We start from the raw sequence: 19,422 nt of genomic DNA, 5'->3' as shown, positions 1-19,422 counted from the left end.
TTATTATGGTGTTTTCTGACTTATACCGGTGACTGATAATAAATCATATAACTTACCTTCCATGAACATCCAAGCAAAAGCTGAGAGGACTGTGTAGTGGAGGATACCAGCCACGACGCCACATAGGACGGGAGCATCAGTGCGCCAAACACCTATTATGAAGACCAGCTCGGCTGCCGTCAGACATACACACACATGGCGGTGAACAGCTGTGCGCGGGGAAGCAAGTCCGCGGAACACAGAGAACACGAAGAGTGATCCAGCGACACACACTAGGCTCACGACACAACCCACGTAGGCCAGGATGCGTAGCGCCGCCTGAGGATCCTCACCTACACCGCCCGCTGCTTCTTCCATAAGCACTGCAAAGTTCGTCAAGTGGTCACACTGACATGTCACATGGGAACGGTTGTACCGCAACACACGACAACCTTCATCACTCCAGGCAGAGGTAGTGTAGTCCCAGAAGGCACACACTGGGCGTGTTACATTTTCTTGTTTTAGAAGTGCAAAGGTGAGAGTGACAGGCTCCGGCAACTGAATGTGTCGCCCACGACCTAGAGATGCCGAAACTACTCGTGAGTTGACTAAACGTGTGATGTTAGCAGGGCTGTGGCCAAGCGGTTCTGGCCCGGGTGTCAGAAGGTCCTCCAGGTGACGATAAGTGAGAAACACAACCCTTGTGGACCCACCATCACTGTTTTCAAGGATAGCTTCAGGGGGCAGTTTGACGGTGTCAGCGTACACCCAGTTTAGGGCTTGGTCTTCAGCAGATGGGAACTCGACTGAAGAGCCGTCCGCTGTAGCAGATCTTACTGATACTAGAACATGTGGTCTGTAGTGTGCCGCCTGGGTGCCTGAGGGCAATGCATCTGCCAGGAGGAATGAGGCTTCTTCCAGAGCCACCATGAGCAGGGTGACTGCGTGGCGCCTCTCTCGGACGGCCAGGTCTCCCCAGGGTCCTGCCATACCTGCTGCCAGTAATGCAGATCCCGTAGCGAGTGCAGCTTGCAGCATTTCCGTGACAAGGGCTTGCCGCTGTCGTGGGTCTGGGAACTCGCGTACCTGTTCCGCCATGCGAGTGGCCAAAGTGGAGAGAAGTCTGGCTGTGGTGGTGAGGTCACCACCATAGAGTGCCTTACTGGCCGTCACTGTGGCCAGATCAGCGGCCACGCCCAACAATGAGTCATCAGCGTTGGCACGAGTCTTAAGAGTGGCCAGCCAAACACTGCGACATTCACTTAGGTCAGCCGGTCCCGCCCAGTCAGCAGAGCGGCAGGGCCGCCGGGCAAATCCTGAGGCACCACCAGGGCAAGGCTGCACTGCCACTTCACCACCTCGCGTCCAGTTCCAGTACAATCCGCGACCAAACGATGGGGAACACCAGGGAGAATCGTAGTCGCCGTCGAAGTGTGGGGGAGGGACGGGCGGGGCCTGAGTACTGCTGGGCGGAGTAGTGGCGGGAGAGGTGCTGGCACTCGCGGTGGAGGTGGAGGCGGTGGGAGTAGTGGACGAGGCGGGGGACGGGGTGGGGGCCTCAACCCCAGAGAGTGTAGTCAGAACCTCAATTTCTGGTCCGTCTCCTTCCTCCACTATGTGTGGTACTGTGGCAGGTGGCAATGTTGTTGTAGTGGTGGTAGTAGTGGTGGTAGTGGTGCTGGTAGTAGTGGTTGTTGTGGGTGGAGGAGTGGTGGTGGTAGTGGTGTAATTGGTATTGAGGGTGGGCAGGATCCGTATGGCCGGGCGGGTGGCGACGAACCAGGGAGGTCGTGGCCTGGATGTGGTGGTGGTCGTCGACGTGGCTACAGGAGAAATACAAACATCGTTAGTTCACCTGCACACACACACACACACACAACTCGCGTCCCTCTTAACCCACACTACATAAACTACATAACCCAACTGTTCCATACATCATGGCACTTGACTACTACAAAACTGATTAAGTGGTATCACAGTGCCCCATAATGTTACACAATACAATGGAAGTGCCACATGTAATAGACTTATTGCTCAATAACAGTAACAATCATGGAGGCAATAACATATAACACAGAACCACAACATATATAACCTGGGGCATCTAACATATGGCAAACAAAGCTGTGTGTGGCGGCCTGATAGTGTCAGCCACGGACAACACGGAGAGGAGAAGAGGGAGGGGAATGGGGGTGACATAGGAGATGCCTGGGGAGGAGAGGGGGAGTGCTATAGGCCTGGGTTATTAGGTATATTAGGGGGAATAGGAAATAGGTAAGGGGTAGGAGATGGCGAGGCAGGAATAGGCTTTCCCAGGCCTAGGTGCTCTGTGGAAGCAAGGGAGGAGTATCAATATCAGGGGAGGGAGGAAAGGAGGAGTGTCAGTCTCAGGGGATGGGGGTAAGAGGAAGGGAGGGAGGGGGACGGTGCGCGGTGCCATATTAACATGTAAATGGCACTGCGGCCTGCAAAGTTTACGTCGTGGCAGCTCCGTTTTGATGCACTCTTAATGACATTACAGTTTGCCTCTACAGCTAAATGATATAACGGGAATGTTTGAGGGAGAGAGAAACTAACACCACACTGAGACTGAATGGGGGAGGTGGGGGATGAGAGGGGAGGTGGAAGGATGAGAGGGGAGGTGGAGGGATGAGAGGGAGGTGGAAGGATGAGAGGAGGTGGAGGGATATGAGAGGGAGGTGGAAGGATGAGAGGAGGGAGTGGGGGATGAGAGGGAGGTAAAGGGAATGCGAGGGGGGAGGTGGGGGGATGAGAGGGGGAGGCCAGGGAATGCGAGGGGAGGTGGGGGATGAGGAGGGAGGTGGGATGAGAGGGGGGGTGGGGGATGAGAGGGAGGTGGGAATGCGAGGAGGTGGGGATGAGGAGGAGGTGGGGGTGCGAGGGGTGGGGGATGAGAGGGTAAGAGAATGCGAGGAGGTTGGGAGATGTGAGAGGGAGGTGGGGGGATGGGAGGGGAGGTGGGGGGATGAGAGGGAGGTAAAGGGGATGAGAGGGGAGGTAAGGGAATGCGAGGGAAGGTTGGGGGATGAGAGGGGGAGGTGGGGGATGGGAGGGAGGGGGATGAGGAGGGAGGTGGGGGATGAGAGGGGGAGGTGGGGGAATGCGAGGGAGTTTGGGGATGAGGAGGTGGGGAATGCAGGGGGAGGTGGGAGATGAGGAGGGAGGTGGGGAATGTGAGGGGAGGTGCAAGAGATGTGTGAGGAGGTGGGGTAATGTGGGGGAGGTGGGGGGAATGTGAGGGGGAGAGGTGGGGGATGAGAGAGTGGGGATGCGAGGGGAGGTGGGGATGAGAGGGAGGTGGAGGGATACTTGGGGGGAGGTGGAAGGATGAGAGGAGGTGGAAGGATGAGAGGTGGGGGGATGAGAGGGGGGAGGGTGGAGGGATATGAGGGGAGGTGGAAGGGTGGGAGGGGAAGTAGACAGAAAAGAGAGGAAAGGAATGGAAGGAAAGTCGAGGGAGTAGAGAAGTGGGGAGACGGTGGAAAGAGGAGGAGAAGGTGGAAGGAGATGAATGGAAAGTGGAAGGAGGAGAGGGGAAGTGGGGAGGTGGGGGGGAGGAGACGAGGCGGAGGAAGAAGAAATTTTAAAGGACAAGAAGGAGGGAGGGAAAAAAATCAGGAAGGCAAAGTACAAGGAAAGACAGTATGAAATGAAAGGAAAGAATGAAAAGGGAAGATAAAGATAACAGAGAAATATATGACAAAAGAGAAGAACAAACAAGACACGAGGAAGATAGGAGAGAGAAGAAAGGAGGAGCAAGAAGCCAGAGTACCGACTAGTTTATACCAAGTCTCTCCCAAGGTATTTGACGGCCAGTAGACCAATACAACCAATCAAAATAATCCCAAGGTTCATTTCTTATCCCAACTCTCCATGCTAAGTTACTATGATAAATAAATAAATAAACAACAACAAAGGTCCAGTACACAGAGATATATTAAGACCCGCATGCAGGAACAGAACGGAATACAATAATTAAGGCGAGTGTCTCCACCCAACCACAGCGGCAGGCACCACCACCTGTAGCCGCTACAGTATTAGTAAATAACTAGTTTTACCTGTCTTGCACTGGTAGTGGGCCTCCAGGTACTTGTGGGTACCATGGCAGCCGTCGCCAAACCGGGCAGTGTTGGCCTCGATGGTACATGAGGGCTTTCCAGAGCAGCTTGTGAGGGGGGAAGACACACACACCTTCAGATACTATGCTACCATCACCCGGGTTAGTCATGTTAGTTAGATTACGCTACACGTTACTTTGGTTGTTACACCTTGATACTTACCTTATATACGACAGATTCCTTACGGTCATAATTTGTATATCTCGGATTAAACCTAATCACCTCCGACAGGGATACGTATACTAAACGTGGGCGTAAACGTGTAGTGTGAGCGCGGGGCAATGCGGTCGGTAGTATCAACAGACGTGTCAGTCGCAGTAGGTAGAAGTGGTAGCTCGTCGCGTCCCAGGGTCTGGAGTGTAGGATTAAGGACAGCGAAGGATTGATAAGGATGGGGAGAGCGTGATTGTAGCGATAAGGTAGTGTTGGTCGTGGCGGGGAAGGTGCGAGGTCTGAGCTTAACATCGGGCCGGTCCTCTCCCTCATCCCCCACACCAACGTGAATGTCCAGAATTAACCTTTACTACGGCCAGTATATAAATCTGTAATGATATAGTCTCGTAAATTGTCCAGGGGGGCGATAGAGGTGGACGAAACGTTCATCTTAAATAGTGAAGTTTTAATAATGGGCCATCATCCCAGCTGGCGTCCAGGGGGCGGGGCTAGACGGCCCGCCCTGCCAGATGTACGAGACTTGCATGCAACTTAGAGGAAATAAACGGGGGGCTTATTAGATGCTGGGGCCTTGGAGAATATTAAATTAATATATGATAATCCATTATAGTTATTAAAGACTATTTACGACAAGGAACGCGATCATTTGTAGGGATATAGATGTCTAGAGTGAAGTGCTGAATGTTAAGAAAACCGCAGAGAATGAGATAAAAGAGAGAAACAGAGATAGAGATAATGAGAGGGATGGACGAGGGAGGTGAGGAGGGGCCCCATAATGGTGTCGGCTCCACACACCTTTGGCGAGACAATTAACTCGGTGGATCACCTCACGCTCTCTCCAGCCTCCTCTCCTCCTATCCCCTGTGTACTACATACCTCCTCCTCCTCCCCCACATCTTCTTCCTTTTCGCTTTTGATCAGATCAAGATCTTTATCACGATAACGTCTTCCATCACAGTCACACATTTTCCTCACCCGTCCCTGGGCCACTAAACACGCCTCACTAATATACAGCCTTCATTTTTTCTCTCTCCCTCTCCGTTTTCTCCTCCTCCTGCCATTATTATTCTCCATTTTCTCCCCTAATTTTCCTCCTGTACCCCTGTCCTCTTTCTTTTGCCTATTTTCTTATCTCCTGCTCTTCTCAACCTCTTCCATTATTCTTTTTTATTTTTACTACTTCAGCTGTTTTATAATTTCCATTGTTCCTGCTCTTCCTTATCCAGCTTATCCTTTACTTCTGTTTTCCTCAATCTTTCTCTCATCTTTCCTCTCGTTTCTCAATCTCTTCCCTTATCTGTTTCATCATCCTCTCCTGCTCCACCCCTATATGCCCTTCTGGTGGAGGAGGTGGTGGGGTGTGTGGAGGCGTCCCGGGACAATAGGGGAGAGGGCGGAGGCGTCACTATAACATTACTGCAGATTAAACCACGTACAAAACTCATCTCGTCGAAATTTACAACTCTGTAGAAGATCCTCTGGATGGGCGCCTTCATCTCCGTGTTTATGTCCCGATACCTCCACGTCCGTCGGGGGGGATTATGACGCCATAAACTATTTTAAAAGAAGATAATTGTTCGTGTAAAATGTCCAAATACCAGACTATTTTGTCGTAAATCAGCGATAGGATCGAGGGAGGCGCGGCGTCATTGTCGCAAGTCAACTCAACGCACCGTCTTTAGCTGAGAGCAACGCTACCCGCCAAAGAACACAAATAAGGAAGGAAAATAAAGTATAAATAAAGGAACAAACAAAGGGAAATGACTAATAACTAGAAAAGAAGGGGATATTACGGGTTACCAAACAAGTTAAACGGCAGTGTCCTCCATCCAATGTACACTGTATTCGAAATCTTCCGAGGGGACAAACTACTGGCGATCTGACACTGTGACACTCGGGTGATATATTATTCATCGGTGTTCAGTTAGAGGGTTAGTTTGTATCTACGCAGTCACCAGAAGAACCCATTCCATGTTTAGTGAACCCATCGGCTGCGTTAACCGATGGGCTGCTACGCTAGTGAAACAGCTATAAAGTGCTGCGTTAATGAAGCCACAGCCTGGGAATGAATGAGCCAGGGGGTGTGGTGGAGTTTACCTCGGCGACAAGTGACTCAGTACATGAGTTTGAAAGATGGCATTTAAGTCACAGAGCATATCTTATTCTACACCTGAAGTGCCTTTCTCTTTAGTAAACACTTCCTCACACTCTTACTCCCTACTTTAACACTTTGTCGTAACACTTGCTAGCACTGCTCCCCTCTTAGTAAGAACAAAATACACTCATACTTTACCTCTGACGTTTCCCTTGTTTATTTAATTCATAAAACCACTTAATTTTAACTTATGGTAAAAATAAACTCTTAAGCCACTTTGGGTTTAATACAATAATCTAGCATAAAAAATTAAGGTAAATAAGTATTTTTGTTTAAAGAAACTCAGTGTAAAGTAAATCAATAATATTAACTGTACTGTAAAAGGAAAAATTGATAACTGAAATTGACAAAATAATAAGAAAATAGGCCCAAAAAATATGCCATGTAATGAAAAAGAACTTAAACTAAAATATAACCAAGAGTGAATAAAAAAAACAGGACAAGACACAACACATGTACACTGTAAGGTGTGGGAGGAGGAGCAAGACCAATGAAAATCTTCTCATGGTCAGCAACAATAAAAGTCAACTCAGTCAATTTCAATCACATACTCCTAACGTAATGGTGATTCGTGTTAACTAGAAAGGCTCCTTCCATCATCATAACACACACACACACACACACACACACACACTACACGCTAGATGATCACTGACTGTTAATCAAAATATATCCAGCACTGATGAAACATTGACGTAGATAAACTAGACAGATAAAAGTAATATTTCTCGCGGTAAGGTTTGTGTTATTGACTTAAAGGTGTTTCTTATCACAACCAATGATACGCTGTTGTGTTTTGGTCAACTTTGTTTATTTTGTTGTTGCGGTTCAGGGGAGAGATTTTCGACAACATCAGCACATCGACGGTAGTGTCCCCCCCCCTTCCCCATCCCCCACTCTGGCCTTTGGTCAGGTGTTGTGGTCCGTCGTGAGGAAACAGTACCTCCTCCCTCGTTCTCTGGTGTGAACCTTTAACAGACCTTAACTCTCTCCCTAAACGAGCCATGTTAAGACTTTGACGTTGACCTAAATGATTCTGAAAACACCTGGGGATCTTCATCAATAGTAGATCTGACAAGGCTTAAAACGAGTCACTTTAAAAATCCAAAGTTTGGGAAAAATAAAATGTTCGGGGACGTGTGTGTGTGTGTGTGTGTGTGTGACCCGCCAGAACATGGATGTGACCCGCCAGAACATGGATGTGACCCGCGGGACCCACTAGGGACGTACAGGATGATCCAGCAAGGACGTCAGGGGGAGTGGAGAGCCGGTAAGAGGGATATCTACTTTATCTACTTAACGGCTGGGGGCGCCCCTGTGTGTGTGTGTGTGTGTGTGTGTGTGAATATCCCCTCCCTACCCACTCCTTTTACTATTAAGCCATTACCACTACCCTTACTGTACATTTTTTCACCCCGCCAATATCCCTCCACTATCCTCACCACTTCACCGCCCTAATTCCTTCGTATGTAACCATCCACTTTCGTGAAGCTAGATTTCCTCGTCACTGTCATACAACATCTGGCTACTGTCCCTCCAATACTTGCTATCCCGGAAATACCAGGACAGTAACCCTTAAATTCCCATGAAAATACTCAGTTGCTACACCTGTCTACTGTCCGCTGCCCCACTACTACCTACTCCCCCTAATACCCTAAACTGGCTATTATTGCCTTCCAATACTCCAAAACTGTCCGTCAATACCCTCATATCTCCTGCCACTGCCCCCTGCCTAGCTGCCACTACCCACTCACATCCCCTCAATTGCTACCACAGCCCGCCACTGCCCGCCCCGGACACACACCCCTGCGGGCGACAAGCATAATATTACCAATTTGAGGGGGAGTGATCCCGGCGCGTCGTGGCTCTTGCCCGGCCGATGTTTATCGTCAGTGAAGGCTCGGTGTTAACTTGATGGACTATAATTGTGCAAATAAGCATCGACGCACCGCTTCGTCAGAAATTTAAATAATGGACGGGGAAGTGAGGCACGGAAGATCAGGAGGGGGATGGTGTCTGTTCTGCTTGGTGCGCCTGAAACGTTCTCCACCTGATGCGCGGGAACGTTCTTAGCTTGATGCGCCAGGAAGACACTGCTTCGTGGCCCTGGAATGATTTTGCGTTGGATCACCATGAACACAACCCTCATTGTACCAGGAACGTTTTCTCTTTGTTATCTTCTGGACGAGAATTCAAACAATCTGGTCAGTGTTCGGTGCACCTGGACGACCTCGGCCTGGTGCTTCTGGAACACTCTTATCTGGTACACCAAAAAACTTGCTTCCTCTGCATGAGATAAATATAGTGTAGAACTGGAAAACTCTTCCTTTTACATCTAGAAGGACTTCATTTAGCATCTCAGGAACATTAAATCTATATGGTTTGGTTTGATTAAGTTAGGCATGTAGAAGATAATTGCTCCATCTTCATGCTGCATCTGTCACACTGGTGTCCACATTTCCCTTGACCAGTCAGCAACTCGGAACATTGATGCACATTTCCTTGGCTGCCAATAATGTTGTTTTATGTATTTGAAGCAGATTTTCTCGGTGCGTCAGATACACCACCGGGGGTACGTGGAACCATCTTCTTGGCGTGAATGGAACATTTTTCATTGATCAGTACCTAACCCCCACACCATCCCTCTCCTCCTTCGCGGAAAAAAACCCATTACGGCCATCATCCCTGACTGACGGTCGGGGTGTTGGACCAGTGAACACAACAAACCTTGATTTCCTTAATATAATTTGTTTTCGAAGCGCGACCAAGAGAGTGGTGCATGTGTCCCTCCCTCCCTCCCTACCACCTGCCCTCAACACCCTCCAGGAATATATGACGCATCTCGTGTTATACTGTCGACTATTGAACCTCCTCCCTCCTTCCCCCATCTACACTTCCAGGAATAAAATTATCTTTACTTCAATTCCTCCTTCCTTCTCCTCCTTGGTTCTTCTTTCTTTTTTCACTTCTTCCTTAGCCCTCTTCCCCTCCCCCACCTCGCCCAGGGAGCATCGCCCCCTACTGCTCGCCCCCGTGATAATATCCCAAGGCGGCGATAAGCCCTCAGAGCCCCTCCTGATCCTCGACCCACACTTGATCCACTTTCTGATCCACCAGGAGGAATTTATCATAATTCTCTTAAATTATATCAACGATATTGGTGGTAGTGTCTGGTCCATGTTGGTCTTTGATTGTGAGAACGATACTACCAGCTGACGAAGAGGGAGGGAGCGGTGATGGTGACGATGGTGCAACTGGTGGTGGTATAGGTGCAAGTGATGGTGGTGTAGATGGTGTTGGTGCAGGTGGTGCAGGTGTTGGTGTAAGTGGTGATGGTGCAGGTGAGTCCTCTGGGAGATGGACAGTCTCAAGGTATGCATAGGAGAGAGGAGGATGTGGTCAGAGAGGAGGAAGGGAGAGGTGTAGGTGTGTGAGAGGTGGAGACGGGGGGAGGAGAAGGAAGTCGCCACGCATTACTTTCCGGCAACAAGTGGGGGAAGCCTCTCCCTGTGAGGTTGGGAAGAGGAGGAGGAGAAAAGAGAAGGAGAAGAGGAGGAGATAGGGTGGGACGGGAGAAGCTGGACTGGGACGGGGGTGGGGTGCCATTCCCCCGAGGGTCGTGCATCTCCATCACGCCCCCCGCCCACCATAACTCACCCGCGGGAGAAGTAGGGGGGGGGGGAGCAAGGGAGGAGAAGAACTCACCCTCTAGGAGACACTTAGGAGGCTACACACCACTCCTCCGACATCCACCCAACCTCCCCAACACTACTCTGATAAACATTCTCACTCGCCCGGCATCACCACCTCCAGATTAATCTACTTTACCTCTTTTTTTTACGCCTGGAAAACTTTTACAGTCACGAAATCTGAAAAAACCCTCATCTCTTCGCAACGTTTCCATCTAGAAGGAGACTTAAGCAGCACATCCACATCCTGCCTAGTGCTTTAAGAAGCCATCACAATTTGGACGATGGGTCGGGTCTGCCTAGTGGTCCTTAAATCCAATGACGACGCCCCTGAGAGCCATAAGGGAGGCCCACGACCTCCTGACGGGAGCCCTCACGACCCTGAAACCTCCTCCTGCTCTCCCTGCACCTTCCTCCTACTCCACCTATTCTCCCTGAACCTCCCTGTCACTCCTCCTTCTCTCCCTCCATCCTGCTCTGCTTTCTGACCCACAATTCTCACCCACACAGGCAAGTCATTCTTTTAATTCCTTCATCTTATTACATCTTTATTGCAAATACTTTGTCTCACACCCTTAAAGAAAACGCTACACTCGGAATGAAACCTAACCTAACCTAGTTTTATTTCTCCTTACAGCTAAAAAAAATAAACCTACTTTTGTTAATGAATGAGTCCCAGTTGGTTAGTACGTATTTGCTATAAACCAAGTATGTTATTTAATTATTTCATGATATTCAATTATTTCAAAGTAACTTTATTTTGTCAGGTGTTTCTTCATGAGGTACGTCTATTGATAGGTTCAGACACGTTACTATTATCACTATTGCTCAATGACCATGGCTACGTTTCTGGCTAAATAAACAGTCAAAGGTCCAGTAACACTTTGCAATATCTGGCATCAACTTGAGGATCAGACATGTGAATGGTTTATAACTGGTGAAGGCTGATTAACATTATAAATTACGTCAGAATAAAGTTAAAACATTCTGTACAATACTAAGATAAATGTGAGTAACGTGTTAAAATAATACTCCCTCCCTACCTACCTATCTGCTCCTCCAATACATGCCAGATATTGTTAAAAGTGTGGAGCGAATTAAGTCTGCAACTGTACATACATAAAGAAGGCATGACACACATACACACACACACACACACACACACACACACACACACACACACACACACACACAGTATCACAAGAGGATGTGTGTCTTCGTCAGCAACACCTGCAGCAGGCAGATGAACACCCGGCTCACCTCTCAGCCAAGACTCGGTGGGTCCTGGGACTCTGGCAGTTGACAGACCACTCTGTGTTGCCGTGGGCGTTACAGATGGTGATGGAGAAGCGGCCATAGTTGGCCCTGATCACGTTGATCACGTTGCCGGGGGTGCAGTCGATGCTCAGCGTCGTCCCCTCACACGCGTACGCCGTCCTGTACGGCTGACCTGCAAACACAAGACAAGATACGTCACCAACAGTCTTATTTAATTAATCTTAAGAGTATGATTAGTTATTTATTGAACTATACATATATGTGTGTGATAAATTTGTCATTTCTTACACTCAATATTGTTAATGCATTTTTCCTTAATTTTAGAATACTATTAATCATTCCTAACAAGAAGAGCAATGAATTTTATTTCCTTGTGTTGAAAGTATATATATACATACATACATATATATATATATATATATATATATATATATATATATATATATATATATATATATATATATATATATATATATATATATATATATATATATATATACACGTAACAATATACAGTAATCCCCAAACAAAGTTCAGGTAAACAACTTAATATCAAATAAACCTCAGGTAAATTTCCAAGTAAACTCTAGTTAATGGGTGAACTTCGGCTAAACTCCAGGTAAACGCTACTTCACTATACTTAACAACACAGTATCCTGTAAGTAGCGAGCTACTCTTAAAAAGAAAAAATCCAAAAATGAAACTTAAGTAGTTCAGGTAGATGCCAATAACAAACAAGGAAATGAACCAGAAACAGGCAAGATAACTAGTGCCATGTACACACCAACGTTAACATCATCTTTAAACAGTTTTCCTCCTCACAGTGGTCAGTGACGACCTCTACACAGTTAGTCTATAGTTACTGCTGGAGGAACAACAAAACCGTGTTGACTCGGCTGAGCCTATAGCGAGACCTGAGGCACCTGGAAGAATGGAAAGAAACTTTTAAGAGTTGTATAAGTCTGGACGATAAAGAAATGTCCACGGTCTGGAAAGATAGAAATGGAAATACTGGGCCATTCTGGACCACCAGCAACAGTCCGAGAAGATGGAGGCAAAATCCAGAAGAGCTACAAAAGTCTTCAAGAATGACCAAAAAATCGAAACCTATCCTGTAAGATCAACAACATCTAGAAGAAAGGGGTCCCATGAATATTATGAACCCCAGTTTATTTCACAATGATTATACACCCTAACGCTACTCTTGGGGGTCAGCTTAGATAAAATTAGACTAGATTAGATTAGCGTAAGGATGATCAATTCAAAGGTTGAAATACGCTGGGGATTAATCTTCAGGTGATCCAAAGAAAGGTCCGAGGCTGGAAAGAGCTGCAGCAGCAGGCTGGTGGAAAAGCTTATTATAGTAAGGGAGTGAGTGGCAACATGTTGTGATGAATGGTGGCGGAGCTAGACACCATCACTCAGTGCCAGGCCGCCCTCACCACCTGACAAATGATATGGACAAGGAAATTTCAGCCAGCTATCGAAAATATTGCAAGAGACCCTTCATCTACACTGTCAAAGGCCTGGGATAAAAAAAGGAGGAGGTCGGTGTTTAGGATTTACAAGGAGAAATAGTCTTACATATTCAAGAAATTTACCATTGATGGCTAATAATTTGTCCTTGATATTGGTCTAGGGAAAGTAATGGGAAAATGGCACATCAACTAAAACCTAACAGTGTGTAGACTTACCCTGAGAGATGTGTGTGTGTGACGCACCTGCAGGAAGAGGTGGGCAGGGGAACCACACGGACAAATCCCCTTCAATTAACAAGTGGTCAGTGAAACGGGCGAGAGACAATACGTGAACGATGGCGGCGATATGTTAGCGTAATGCCTCCCAGGGGCCGACCGCCGCTACGCCCGGGAGAAGTAAACAATGGGGGACGTAGTGTTAACCCAGGAGGAACACTTAGAAAAACATGACGGGGGCGTGTTAAGGGCCGGACGGACGCTGCTCGGAGGGAGGGGAGGGCGGAGGCAGAGGGGACGATGAAGGAGGTGTGTGTGTGTGTTGGGAGGAGGGGGGGATGGGTAATGGGTAAAAGGAACGATAATGATATGTAGTAATAAAAATAATAACAGTTTGCCGAAAAGTACAGCAGCAAAGGGTGAAAATATTCAATGGATATAAATGACATGTTAGATACAGTGACAGCGGTGTGTGGGGGAGGTACGGGGGAAAGCGAGAGGAAAATATTGAGTGAAGGAATTGAATGAGACAATACTAACTGATTTAAAAGAAAGATAGATATATATATATATATATATATATATATATATATATATATATATATATATATATATATATATATATATATATAGATAGATAGACAGACAGACAGACAGACAGAGAGAGAGGTCAATTGAGGGGGAGGGAGAGAAGTACGATATAAATGGGGTGAGAGAATCGGGGGCAATCTGGTGGGAGCCATTAGCTCAATTACGCTGGTGGTGGGCGTGGGTGAGGAGGGGCAGCCTGAGATAAACCCAGCTGGCCGCTGATCAAAGCCACCAGGCCCATCCCGACCAGGCCCAGCCCCCCCCCAGAGTGTCAACAGTGCAACACTAGCCAATCCCGCTTCGAGGTGGGACTCAATTCCGCAAGCCGGCGTATCGGAAATCAAAGAGGCTTCGGCTGGCGACCGACTCAGCGAGAAAGCGGGAAGGATTAGAGTTTTTTTTTTATTATTATTACCAAGATTTTAGGGGATTTTCCCTGGGAGTTGTGGGGGTGGGAGTCTAGGCTTATTCTGGGTAAAAGGATCTATTTTGCCAATATTCTGATGCCGGCGAGCGATAGCTTAATATATCTTCTTCAACAGGGATACACACACACACACACACACACATATATACATACATACATACATACATACATACATACACAAATATAAACACTAAAAACGCTGGGTGACGGTACAATAACAAGTAGATAAGTACACTCAGGGATTCCGAGCTTGCACTAATGTCTGGTCGTGATTGATTCTAACCCTTTACTAAATTGTTGCCCGAAACACCTGGCACCCTCTACCAGTAGTGGCCCCCAGGCACGCGGGTGGCACTAGCCCCTCAGTGTCACCAAGTGGCTAGGTGGGTGGTCACACACACACACATACACACACACACACACACGACTCCGATAATGTAAACAATATCATTCACTCCTCCCATTCTCAAAGAAAAAAAAAACACATACAAAAGCTTTAAGATACCATCAGCAAAAACAAGGGATAATTATATAAACATCATTTACCCCGAGAACACTTAAAACCACGGCTAGCATCAAGGGGGGTGGGGGCAGGGTCAGGCTCTCAACGAGTAATGACAACATTATCGGGTAAAGGAGACAGGGCTGGTGAGTGCCATGCCGGGGTTGAGGCTGCCAAAACACGACCTCAGCAGCGCTTTGTTCAACACTGGTGGTGGCACTCCCCGGCGGTCAACCACGGATTCCGCAGATTGTCGTCTACTGGAGTGTGTGTGTGGGGTGGGGGGTGGGGGTGGGGTGTCTCAGGTTTGCTCCTCTAACGTGAACTGCTCTCCTTTCTGTTTTGAGATGAGGGTGTGGTGGTTGAAAAGACTGCCCAGTATGGTTGTGTGTTGATTTAGGATTAAGTTAAATTGGTGGTGGTGCTCTAAGGTGTGAGGGAGGTGGTGTATAAAGTGGTGATATGGTTGTGGTGGGGGTTGATTGTATAAGGTGGTGGTGGTGTATATGGGTGGTGGTGGTGGTGGGGGTGTGGTGTGTATAGGGTGTTGGTGGTGGTGGGGAGGTGGTGTATAAGGTGGTGGTAGTGGTGGGGAGGTGGTGTGGGTGGGTGGTGGTGGTGAGGTGGTGTATAAGGTGGTGGCAGTGGTGAAGGGAGGTGGGTGTATAAGGAGGTGGTGGTGGGGAATTGTGGTGTATAAGGAGGTAGTGGTGAAGTGGTGTATAAGGTGGTGGTAGTGATGAGGGAGGTGTGGTGTGCTCAGGTGGTGGTGGTGGGGTGGTGTATAAGGTGTGTGGTGGTGAGTGGGGTGGTGTGTATGGTGGTGGTGGTGAGGTGGTGCCTCAGGTGTGGTGGTAGTAGTGAGGGGAATTGTATGTGGTGTATAAGATTGGTGGTGGTGCAAGTTGAACAACCTCTAAGGTGGTAGTGGTGGTAGTGGGGTGTGGTGTGTACCTTAAATTAGTGATGGTGAGGAAAGTGGTGTATAAGGTGGTGGTAGTGGTGAGGAAAGTGGTGTATAAGGTGGTGGTAGTGGTGAGGGAGGTGGTGTGGGCTCTCCGTGGACTTAAACTTCACCTGCGTCAGCCCGTCCTCTCACCCGGGGGAATTTTATATCATTCCAAGGATCACGCCGGACACACAGCCCATCCTGCATGTGTTATTTCCCCCGGGACATCGCTACGTCTACTTCCTTTCATGTGTCTTCATAAGTAAGCCACAAACGTCTTCTCCCCAGCATGAGATTCCTCGAGAGAGAGAGAGTAGCCCGGTCTATGTTCTATGATAAATAAGTTACGATTTTTATTGGTGCAGTATTATATTAAGGTTCTCAAGGGGTGATGGGGAGCACATATCGTGGAGGTAATTTTCTATGGCATGTTGGGATTACTGTCGTGAGGTGAAGGTAATGACTTCCCCGGCCAGCGCCTCCTGCCTCCCTCCTCCTCACCATCCTCTCCCTGCCCCCCCCACACACACCTGGGATTTATGGCCCAGGTATAGTGTGGCGGGTGGAAGGTGCGGCGGCGCAGGTCTTGACACTAACATCCATAGTGGTGTTAGCAATGTGAAAGTGTAAGGTAAAACGAATATGAAGATAAATTAAGAATACTCGAATGTTGTTGTTTGGGGTATTTATTCATTAACAGTAAAAACTAGTAAAAAAAAACTGGAACAAGATCAGTCTAGTCAACGTAACCATCTATCAACTTTACTTCTCTACAAATTAAATCGGTCAGGCTAGGCACACACCTGACAGTACATTATTACACGATACAGCCTCAGGCGGCCACACCCATACTACTTCACGCTACAACACGGTAGTTAGATGTCTCCGTAGTGGACGGAACATGTCTGTACACTTGTATGTGTACGTACAGTACAGTCACTCATGAGAGTTCGTGGGGGTCCGTGTGTGTGTGTGTGTGTGTGTGTGTGTGTGTGTGTGTGTGTGTGTGGGCCAGTCCAGTCCCTCACCTCTTACTGGACGGCAAGTCTGTGTATAGCGATGTGACACACACACACACACACACACACACACACACACACACACACACACACACACACACACACACACACACACACACACACACACACACACACACACACACCCACGGAGACCCCCACGAACTTTTATGAGTGACTTACATGTCTGTATACTTCCCTGTGTAGACATTATTCTGTTGAAACGACACACAAATCATTCTTATATCAGTTATGTCTTCCTGTGATTAATCACAGGTGAAGTGAAAGTACATTTTGATTATTGTATAAACCTTAACTGATACACACAACGCTATACATTATATACAAACATTGTACACTGACGTACTTTTGATCTCCTCACATACAAACCGAGCTCACATAAAAATGAATCACATTCAAGGTACAAATGTACTTTAATATCTATTCCATAAAACTAACGAGAATAGTAAAGTTTTCAGTAAAAAGAAGGGGAGAAGAACGTCCGCGCTCTCACCATCCACTATAACAACCCCGTCCACAGGTCTTGCAATACTCACGGGCCAGCCATTCTGTCTTTGCAGTATCCGGAAGGAGTACCGACTGGACCGCACCTCAGAGAACAACACTCTTCACGAAAGATCCATGGAGACCACTCATCACAGACGGCCCCGGAGACCACTCATCACAGAAGGCCCCGGAGACCACTCATCACAGAAGGCCCCGGAGACCACTCATCACAGAAGGCCCCGGAGACCACTCATCACAGAAGGCCCCGGAGACCACTCATCACAGAAGGCCCCGGAGATCAAACAAGAGGACTCCAGAGACCAACCTCATCACCCCTACGGGAAACTGAATCTCCTGACTACACATTAATATTTAAATATTCGGTCGCGCGAGGAAGCCACATGTCTACTGTAAATTGAACCGGCGGAGATTGTAATGGTATTAAAATATTCTGTCGGAGACCGTTTCTCTCCCTCCAGATCCTGGGCGGACCTGACGATAAATGGTAGTGGGATATGGCCGTGGGGTGTGGGCGTGGGGTGTTGATGTGCGGTGTGGGCTGCTGGTGTGCGGTATGGGCGTAAGATATGGGGTGTGGGCATGAGATATGAACATGGGATATGGTGACGGCAAATGGGCGTGGCATGTGGGTGTGAAAGATGGGCCTGGGACATGGGCCTGGGATGTGGGCGTGCGTAGGATATGGATCGGGCACACTGGCACGGGATATGGGCGTGGGGTAAGTTTAATACCAAAGGGCGTGGTCGACATGTCAGCGCATAAAGACGTAGCAGGCATTAAGGCTTAGAGGCCCATAAAATAGTGGACCAAGAGAATAGGACTACAGAGGAGGAGGAGGAGGAGGGGGGCTATTTAAAACAGGTGTATACTCAGAGCGAGGGGGGGATAGTGTGTCAGGCGAAGTCGACGATGAGCAGATCAGCAATGTGCTTTTGGGTGGGCAGGGGGCAACTGAGAACGACAGGCAGTGATAGAAATGTGAGGAGAGAGGAAAGTATTGATTCAAAGAATCAAATATTTCTTTTACATTTATTAGACGCACGCACGCATTTTACGGACGCATTAATAACACACACACACACACACAGACACACACACACACACACACACACACACACACGTACGTACGTACGTACGTACGTTCGCTGCCCCGCCTGCCATTCCTCAAGCAAAAATGGTATGTGTACTTTATGAATAATTAAAACAATAGACCGTGTAATTACAGTGGGCGCAGTGAGTGCTTGAGGGCCTCCAGAGCGTCTACCCGCCCACCCACCGCTAAAGGACCACCACTACCCTCCCTCACTCCCTCCCCCTTTTCATACACCAAACCCCTATTTCCCATCCTCTTTTGGTTCCCTGCACCTGGGTGGAGGCGTAGGTGAGATTGTGGGCGGAGTTGTGAGAGAGGTTGTGGGTGATGTATGGGAGATTGTGGGCGGAGTTGTGAGAGAGGTTGTGGGTGAAGGACTGAATTAAGGTGTGGGTGGAAGGGCCCGAAACATGACCATCATATTGTGGTAATCCAAGCGAAACAGGTTCAAGTAATCAATACCCACACTAACAAAATCTATAAATGTGTTTTGAGATACAAGTGTTGACGCTTACAAGAATGAGCACCACACTATGAGAACATCCCTTTATCAATATCCAGCTCAGTGGGTTGGAAATCCTGCCCACTAATTAAGCAGAAATGAGGTACTGTATATGCCAGTGAGTCAGGGATATACGGCACCACTGAGGCTGGGATGTATGGTGAGTTACATTGATGTCCATGAGATAGAGAAAGGAATGTATGATGCGAGACAAGATCATGAGGGAGAAAAGTAAACAACTCAAACAGTGAGATCCACTGAATAGAAGTAGCCAGTCACTTCTTCAGTGCCTCTGGCATGAGGGATGATGTGTCGGGTGTCCTCTCCTACTTTGCTTCATGAGGTACCACAACCTTCACCTCGACACTGTAGAAGGGGACACACAACAAGGCCAGCCAGCGGGGCATTACTCACCACCAGTGGCAGCATTAGTTTCAACGGGCAAGTGTGTTATTACCCTACCTCGCACGGCACCCCGGCGTGGCTCGTTCCACCACCCAACCCTACACTCCCCTCCATAACGGGACGAGGCAGACCTTGCCCTCCTCCTTCCAACACCGGGTTTCTTACAAACTTAACTTTCTTGCCTAATTGCACTACGGGAAGAGGCAGCCCTCGCCTTCCTCCCAGCATTAGTGGCCTTCTGGCTAAATTACACTCTGGAATAATATGTAGTCTCTTCCTCTCTTTCATGCACTCAGCTTTA

The 19,422-nt window shown here is 48.0% G+C and overlaps 1 protein-coding gene across 5 annotated transcripts in view; it reads right to left on the bottom strand.

The window, feature by feature from the left end:
• The window catches only part of LOC121875493 (latrophilin Cirl-like), a 192,061-nt gene that overhangs the window by 9,679 nt on the left and 162,960 nt on the right, over positions 1-19,422 (bottom strand). For all 5 annotated transcript variants that reach the window (XM_042380059.1, XM_042380061.1, XM_042380060.1 and 2 more), the window contains exons 4-6: positions 11,397-11,586; positions 4,059-4,165; positions 57-1,802 (exon numbers count right to left, since the gene is read on the bottom strand). In XM_042380059.1, coding sequence (XP_042235993.1) covers positions 57-1,802; positions 4,059-4,165; positions 11,397-11,586 — 2,043 coding nt within the window. The remainder of the gene's footprint in view (positions 1-56; positions 1,803-4,058; positions 4,166-11,396; positions 11,587-19,422) is intronic.

This window comes from Homarus americanus, unplaced genomic scaffold, assembly GCF_018991925.1.
Source record: "Homarus americanus isolate GMGI-L3 unplaced genomic scaffold, GMGI_Hamer_2.0 scaffold8392, whole genome shotgun sequence".
NCBI lineage: Eukaryota > Metazoa > Arthropoda > Malacostraca > Decapoda > Nephropidae > Homarus > Homarus americanus.
This window is presented reverse-complemented; position numbering and strand designations above follow the sequence as displayed.